Source organism: Macadamia integrifolia, unplaced genomic scaffold (assembly GCF_013358625.1).
Source record: "Macadamia integrifolia cultivar HAES 741 unplaced genomic scaffold, SCU_Mint_v3 scaffold890, whole genome shotgun sequence".
NCBI lineage: Eukaryota > Viridiplantae > Streptophyta > Magnoliopsida > Proteales > Proteaceae > Macadamia > Macadamia integrifolia.
This window is the reverse complement of record NW_024870571.1, coordinates 115,244-124,229: the sequence shown is the minus strand read 5'-3', so window position 1 is coordinate 124,229 and position 8,986 is coordinate 115,244. Positions and strand designations below refer to the sequence as shown.

General features: G+C 37.8%; 1 protein-coding gene across 1 annotated transcript in view; it reads left to right on the top strand.

Annotated features, from left to right (window-relative positions):
* Nucleotides 1-2,670: 2,670 nt before the first annotated feature.
* The window catches only part of LOC122070333, a gene marked incomplete in the record, with an annotated part of 17,386 nt that continues 11,070 nt past the window's right edge, over nucleotides 2,671-8,986 (top strand). Inside the window, 5 exon segments of the mRNA XM_042634467.1 lie at nucleotides 2,671-3,101; nucleotides 3,206-3,346; nucleotides 3,511-3,738; nucleotides 6,250-6,457; nucleotides 8,460-8,596. Of these exon segments, the coding sequence (XP_042490401.1) occupies nucleotides 2,797-3,101; nucleotides 3,206-3,346; nucleotides 3,511-3,738; nucleotides 6,250-6,457; nucleotides 8,460-8,596 (1,019 nt within the window).

Genomic DNA, 8,986 nt, shown 5'->3' with positions numbered 1-8,986 from the left:
ACAGAACCCTGATAGACTAAAGTCTATCTTTCCATGACTAAAGTCTTATCTTTCCATTTCCTCACATTAGATATCCAAATATCCTAAAAAATATATACTTTTATGAAGGTAGTCAAACTTTCTTCGAGTCCCACACCACTAACTCCCTGGAATATAAGATAGAGTTAGCATTTTAGAATCCTAACAATATTATTAAATAATTAAAATTTTCACATAATTTTCAAACCTTTGTTTTGACATACAATGAAGACTAAGTTGATACTTGACAGATGAGTGCCTGACTAGAGTGATGTCAGTACCCAGAAACTTTAAGAATCAAACAAGTTGTTACATATAGTCATCACATAAATTATCTAAATTCTATGATTACAAGCATGTGTACCCTTAGTCTCAAATATTAGAGTCAACTCAATCAAATATCATATTCCCGTAACCTATTCATGTGTGCACGAGTCTTAAGGTATAGTTGTCTAAAATACTTGGCCTCTGTTAGGTTTACCACTTTATAATATTTGGGCCGCCTTAATAATTTTCTCACAGTGGACGGTTATAAAAGTTTGACTCATTAAACAACATTGGAATGACATTCCACTCGTGAGCTTAAGAGTAATATACGAAACCTACTGATTGAAGAATTTGACAGTTTTTAGGTGAGTGACGCAAGTAAGCCTCCCATTAGGCTTTTGTAAAAAGCAGGTATTATAAACGGTAAAATAATCTAACCACAACCACCACTTATCTTTAGCGTAGTAAGCTCGTCTATGGGTACCTAAAATACCAAATTATTTTTTTTCCTATTATGACAAACAAATATGAATTCACGGTACAAACATCTCCTTGGATGTTTGATTTACAAAGGGTTTTTACTCTCCACAAACGTGCGAAGAAAAATGATTGATGAATATTTTATATCTAGCAAAAAATAGGTACTGATCGACCTGCCATCTTCTAGCCGAAGGCTAGACAAAGTCTCCCAATAACATTGTCATGACTATTGGGAGGAAGCGGTCGACCAGCAATGATTAAATTATATATTTCAACTCATAAGACTCACCTCTTGGACTCTCTTGGAAAGGCTTGTCTTAAAGGCAATTCCCTTAAACAAAAAAAAAAAAAAAGACAAGCCTTTGGTAAACACTTTTGGAAGTGCCCTCTCTCTCTCTCTCTCTCTCTCTCTCTCTCTCTCTCTCTCTCTCTCTCTCTCTCTCTCTCTCTCTCGTCTTGTTCTTTAAATTATCAGAAAAAAATTGGATATTGTTGTCGGTATACCGTAAGCTAGCATCTACTATGTCTCTCTCTTATCATTTTTTTAAATGACCTTTATATATTTCTTGTATAATAAATCATGATGTGTCCCTATTGATGTTGTTCACTAGTTTACCGTATACCTATCATCAAAGTTTTCGAAAAGTTCTCTTAATTTGTTGATTACAACTTTTAAAGTCACAAGGTGGCCTTCCAAGTGAATGCAACATTTAATGGATGGGCTCAAAGGGGATGCTTTACAAATACCTGATTTACATTATAAGGGATGTTTACAATCTTTAGTAGAGTGATCGATGGTACATCTCAAACCCACAATTTTTAGATATTTTTCATGGTTGGACTATAAAATTCCAACATTAATGGAGTGTGGCAATGGATTAGCTTATGTATATGGTTTATTGTATTATGTGTCATAACTATCATTCACAACTCTAATTAATCCTTCCCTATGAAACCTCCGTTTATACTCTTCGTGTTGGACAACCATTGTACCTTAGTCACAGGACACCTCAAAATGTTTAATATAGAAGTAGATTAGACCAGAATGAAGTTGTGAGAGAATATTGCATCAAGAGCATGGAGGGTTTGGTTTTTACATTTGGGATCTAACTCCTCTCTAATGCGTTGGATGTCCAACTCTCCATTTGATTGTTAGGAGGAATCGAACATGTACCTCAACACATGGATGTATGTGCCCAAAGTCCTCCAAACCATTGGATGGGTGTTGGGTGCATAATGGGTTGGAGAGGGTATTTTTCAGTCTAGATTGAAACTCTCACAATCATGTCAATCTGTTTGATCTCGAGATCTAAAACTTTGATTCCTCAATAAATAAGACGATTTCAGTGATCAGAATCTAATTCCTTGAACCATGCTCAATCGAAGAACAATTACCAAACTCCCATGGGATGAGATCCTCTCCAAAGCACATTCGATGGATACTCCCAACTGAATATGTACCAGAGAGGATCTGGGTTCCGACCATTGGTCAAGGTTCTAAATTTCGAGACCGAGCACAAAAATGGTCGAGGCCAAAACCATTTAGATACCATTTTCGAACGGACTATGTTGGACCTTAATAGACAGATCTATGTATCCCTGTTTTCTAAAAAAAAAAATCAATTAACCGACACTGGCCGTTCCGTTTTGTTTTTTTTTTGTCAACATGCTGTTGATTACGAAAAAACAAAGGTACAACCACGTCACTATTTTACGCCCCAGACTTGGCACAAATTTCCTGTGGCGCAACGCCACACGCGTGACACCTCTTTGCCTTTTTTTTTTTTTAATTTATTTATTAAATACGCCTATTGTCCCATAAACCACAGAAAAATTAAAAAGAAAAACGATTCACACGTGTGACGCTTTAATTTGTTAGATTCTGCAAACTTTAGAAAGCTTTAAACTTTTTCTTTTTTGGTGATTGAAAAGCTTTGAACTTCCCACTCGCTTTTTCGGCTCCGTCTCTGCAGCTCTCGAATTCTTGTAATGGCGATGAACTCTCGAGAGTTGAGACCCTAATCACTCACCATGTCTCCGACCTGTGTCGAAACCGATGCATCTGTCGGCTGTTGCAGATGCTTTTCCGGCGAAAATGGTGGTTTTCAGGGCGAGAGCCGCACTGTATCGGACGAACAAAGTTGTCCTCATTGCGGGAAATCTGGCCCTCCTTCCTCATCTTATCATTCTTTTCTTAGTTCTGATTTGAGATATGAGAGGGACTGGGAGAAGTTACGAAGATGTGTTGCCGCTGCCACCAAGGGTTTTACCATTGGAGCAGGTTTAAAAGGTGGACTCGCGGCCTTTTCGATCCTCGTCCGGTTGAGTGGAGGAAGGTCCTTTTCCACCTCTAGATGATTTGCAAGAGTTTCTGAAATTTATCTTTGGTTCAGACTCAGGCTGTGATTATGATTTTGATTTTCCTTTCCCCCGGTTTCAGAAAGCCTGGAGTGATTCCGAACAGCGAGGCGATTGTTATAGCCCTCAAGGAGACTCTCAGATACGGCCTCTTCCTCGGCACTTTTGCAGGCACATTTGTTTCTGTTGATGAGTGTATAGCTTCTTTAGGAGGATATCGTAGGCATGTAACTATTCTTATTGTTCATCATCAGCTTCCTCTTCTTCATTTCTCCTAGCTGAATCGCTCTAGTTTGATCATGTAATTCATATTTATTCGCCAGAATAGAAGAAAAAGGGATTTGGTATTCTAGGTGCTCATTTTATTTATATCTCATTCTGGATCAGGACGGCGGGGTGGAGAGCACTGTTAGCCGGACTTATTGCTGGGCCTTCGATGCTTTTGACTGGACCAAATACGCAGCACACAGCCTTAGCCATATACATTCTTATGCGAGCTACTGTACTAGCATCCAGATGTGGGATAAAAAGCAAACGATTTGGACGCATTTGTAAACCTTTGACGTGGGCACATGGCGACATTTTCCTAATGTGCCTCTCTTCTTCCCAAATCCTGTACGTACCCTTCCGAGGGAAAAGATACATCTAATTCAACAATAATTCGTTTTCTGTAGTGCTTAAATTTAGATTCTTATATATTTTTCTTTTCACCAATTGTTGATTACAATCAATTTCCTTTTGAAAGGATCTATCCTAGTTTGCCTGCTCTTTAAATGAGGTTGAACCTTGTATGTTGTGGAAAAATCGTAATTCATAAAATTATTTCGAAATAGAGAATTTTTCTTTATCATGACCTCCTGGAACTTTCATTGCACCTACGAGCTCAAGGACTATAGTAGTTTCTGCATTGTGGAAAACAATTTTTTTACATGAATCTATAGCTTTGAAGCTCATGACCTTAACTGGATTAGTGGTTACTTCATTGGGTTATACTTTATGTCAGTAATGTTGTTAAATGTTAATGCAACTATAGTATCCAAGTGTCAAGAAGATAAACCAAGCAATCAAACATACAGTGAGCAAATTGTTTTCTTTTGAATTATGTAAGGGATTAGAATAATGTGTGAAAAAAGTAATGCCCTCAAATTCTGGCAGATCACTGGTGGGAAAATAATACTCAAATTTGAATTTCAAGGCTATGTATGATCTTATTGCTTACAAGGATGACATGATAGTGGTGTGGAACATAGGATTTTCCCATGCTTTTATTGACTTGGAGACATGACTTCTGTGTGAGCAATCTGAGGTTCGGTATAATATGTCCAGATCCTATTGCAGAATTTGGAGTTTTACTGGGTAGTTCATGAAGAATTTTACGTCTGTTATAATGAATCAGGGCCACCTCTAAAATTTTGAGAAATTTTTTCATGACTAAGAGCCCATGAAGGCAATCTTTTTTATTTGTACAGCAGCCAGAGACATGATTTTAGAGACTTATTAGTTAATCAACAGGAGCTGAGGACTGGGCATTCAGAACCCAAGTGACTTCTGTAAGACTGGCATTAAATTATGAACCCCTTCTCCTCTGATGCTATTTTTCTTGGATGGTTGGACATATTGTATAGCAGCCTTCCTCCACACTGACCTGCTCTTCGAGTCTTCAGATGCCCTTGATTGGTTGGAAAATATGGGGTTATGAGTGAAAGTTGGGTAAACATGGAAGATCTATTGCAGTGAAAATGGGTGGATACTTGGAAACTGAGAAAGTAGATGAGCTCTGGAAATTCTAAGAAACCTGAGCATGAAGTCGAAGGAAATTACTTCAGGTGATGCTGTTCTTGGGCTCTCCTGATGCCACTCTCCATAGCCAGCCATTAAGTGCACTGATGTTGAAAATTGTCCATTATCATTGCTAAGTGATTTATCTTGTTAGTTGTGGGCTAATGTACTACTTATAGATTCAGTGCATTTTGGGATCTTGTCTCGTAGTCTTGTATGTAATTAACTGTTTCTGTGGTGGGTTTCTTACCTTCTCTTTCTGCACTTTTCTAATTTTGTTTGTTGACATTTTTCTAAAAAAAGGGGGGGGGGGGGGGGGAGGAGAACGAAAACAATGAGTATCAAGTGATGTGTCTGAAAAAGAATTCAGTGCTAAATGTTAATAGATAACGAGTAATTCTTTACTTTGTCTGGTGTCATATAGCATCCAATCCTCGAGGAGTAGGAGTTGAAAAAGGTTTCTAGGAAGTAATTCCCTGCCCCTTATATATCTAGTTAAATTACACTTGCTGTAGTGTTGTTTGGGATTGATTATACTTCGAATAGAGCATGTGGCCAAGCCACTGACCGAATATATCTTAGAACTTCCTTGTACTTATCATACACTTAAACATTCCCTCGTTAGATTGCTTCTTCAAGCTGTAATATCCAGTCTCTCTCTCTCTTTCTCTCTCTCTCTCTCTCTCTCTCTCTCTATATATATATATATGTATATATATATATGGGAAAAAGAATGCTAACCGTCTAGTGCCCTCTATGTCCCGACACAACTGGGCATGAAAAGACCCAGCTGCCTCCCGTACGTGCACTGAAGATGCCTGTGCCTTGCTTCCCATTGGCCCACACGCTGGCGCAGTAGCCACACGGATGGTTAACATTCCTTCCCCTATATATATATGTTTGTGGTTAGTTTCTTAGAGCTGCACCAAGACACTGGGTCTTATATATTTTGCAACCAGTTCCCTCTTTCATATCCCCTTATTTATGTATTCAAAAGCTTCAGTAAAAATTGTGTTTGTGGTTCTCAATTGCTTAGAGCTGCACCAGAGACACTGGGTCTTGTGGTTGATGCAAGCCTCTGCAACCTTGGAATCCAAGTAGACTAGTAACTGGGAACAGCCTCTTCAGCTCTGAGGACAGATTACCCTTTAAAATTCATAAAGAATACTTCAAAGATTGCCTTAGTATCTACCGCCAAACCCTAAAGAAAGGGATTCTCACAATGCTCTTGGATATTGATATTTGCGAATGGTTATATACTTATATGTCCCTACTTGTCATCTTTCTTGGAAAGCTTAAGGAAGAAAGATTCAGGCCTGAATACAATCAATTTCAATTTTTTTGAAGGTCGGCATACATATTGAAGCAAGACAGTCTGCCTCCATCGTACAGATCTTTTCTTAATAAGCATGGCGGAAAGGAGTCAATTATCTTGCAAGGGGTCAAAGAACTAGCAAGCAGCATCCCTTTCACCAACTTGGATGGGATTGAGAAGTGCTACAAGTCCAAGGGTGTCAACATAAAGCTAGATCCTCAAATGATAGTGCCATGTTCGGTATGCATTCCCTAAATTTATGGTTGTCTCATCTTAATGACATGCATTATGTCTGGTAGAAGTGACAATCGGTGCAATAACTTGTGTTTATTTTTTTCTTGGTGGTTGGCAACAAAAGGATATATTTCATTTTAGGACCCAAATTTAACAATAGTACAAAAGCAAGGCTATACCATAAGTACTAAATATATGGACCCATATCAGCTTTCCAGCAAAGGCAACGATGATTGCTGAGCTTCCTAAAATTAACTTCGAACTCTTTCGAGATGGACGCTAGTCTGACAGATTAACCAATATCAGTAAAGATCCAAGCGACACTTCTTTTGCCCACAACTTCTTTTCCTTTCATTCCCCAGAAGCCAATACATAGCATGATGAATCATAGTTGTCAAGGTGACTTAGGCATGCAATATATATAATATAGCTGTTACAATCCCAGAAACCTGTAATCAAAACAGAGAAATAGAGGAAAGAAGAGAAGAAGAAAAGAGCAGAGAGAGGTGCAATTGAAAGAGACTCCCAAAAGAGAGGAGTGACCTGCAATCATACCAGAATAGGTTGATCGAAGGTTTTAGTCCTTTACTTATATTAAAATGGTCCTGAAAGTAAAAGACAATAGTACCCCGATTGCCCAATTATAAGAAAAGCCATATCACAAAAATATGGGGGCCGGTGGGACTCAAAATACCCCTATCAGCCCCTATCGGTTTTAAAGATTAGTGCTAGGCACTAAACTCAACAATAGCAATGATAGTTTGATATAAATATGCTTATATGCAATATAGAAGCCATCAGTGCACTATGGTATAATTATACTAGTACTGACCTAATATGAGAAAACCAACATATAAGATATAATATAAGCATATTCAAGAAAAAACAAAGCATTGAACACAAATCAGCGTAAACTCATAAAGTGTGAAAAAACTAAATAATAAGCTGTGTTGTCACAACTCACAGGGGCACAAAGTGAAGCCTTGGCACCCAAGGCGGCTGTCTTTCTTGCATCAAAGAAGGCGTGGTGTTACCCTAGACTCAAGAAGGCGCCTGAATGCTCACTTTGACAACTATGTGAGGAATCAATAGCCATTCCACTGTGTCCTTATAGAGAAGCTGGTACCAGGCCCTTTGAGGGGTGGAGGGATCAAACCAACACCAAACATAATGGAACAGAGAGAGCATCTGCTAGCTGGAGAAAAATCCTTTCCCTTAAACTGAGTAAGGGTTATTGTGTTAGTAACTTCTTCAGCGACAAAACTGAAGTGAAACAGGGGCGGCACTCTTCCATATGATGGCGCTTGAGCAATCTCTGATTCCTCTCGGCATGGGAAGTTATAATAAACTCTCTCTGAGAATTGGGCTTTAGAAAACCATCCTTCCATCCCCCTCCCAACTAAACAACACATGCATTTTCACGAGTTGAATGCATTGCATTGAAGACCAGACCTCCCTTAGGTTCCAAGAACTCTTTGGCGTGATGTTTATGCTTGCTTGATTTAAATTATATTCAAAATTTGTGAATCTTCAAATGTTCAAAATGCTACCTTTTGTTGGTAAAAAACAACTTTTACTTCAGTCTTGTCTTGTTGAAAAGATTATTTCAGCATCTTTTGTATGTCATAGTAAACATCTATTGTTACCTTTTGCTTGTTTTTTGGAAATGGTGGAAGTCACAATTGAAATCTTAAGTTTTCTAGTCTTTTCTGTCTTTATTTCTTTTTTACTTCTTTTTGGGAGTGTTTTGGCTGCTTATTTTTTAGCGGATTCCGTAAATTATGACTCCCTTTCTTGTTGTTCTTGCTCAGTTCTTGGAACTCCTTGTTTGGCACATATGGATTAATAATTTGCAGTGATTACTTTATTTTTTGATCATTTTTGCAGTTTTTCCTCAGTATTTCCTATAATAGTGTTGTTGAAACTTCAACAACTGAGTATTATTACTAGTTTAAAAAGAAAAAGAAAAAGGCAAAACTGAGATGCTATTATTTAAATGTTTCTGCAGATTATTCATGGAAATCAATCTTGTGCTGAACATTTCATTTCCTTTTTAGTTCAAGCCTATGGAAGGGCATTGCCGGTCTATCTTCCAGTATATTTTGTTCCTGCTCTGATAGTACATCGTCTAGACCTCTTAAAAAGGTAACTTTTTTGGGGTTTATTACTCTACCTAGTACATGGTACATTCCAGTTGATGGAAATTTAACTTCTTCTTCATCATCATCTTCTCGCTAGGAAATGACAAGTTAAACTTTGCTTGAAGTCCTCTATCTTCTTGAAGAAATCACTATAATTTGTAGTAATGACCAATTACTGTAAAGTGGGTCCAAGTCTGGCCAGTTAGTGGTGTCTTCTGCATGAGTGATTATTCTTTAATTAATGGCTGGTGAAGGCTTTCAATCCCTAATGAAAGTTATAACTTATAAATTTCAAATTAGGGTAAATTTCATAACCTAAAAACAAAAGAAAGATCCAATTATAGTAAGATTACATCAAGTACCCACTTTAAGCCCCTCTTTTTTTTTTTTTTTT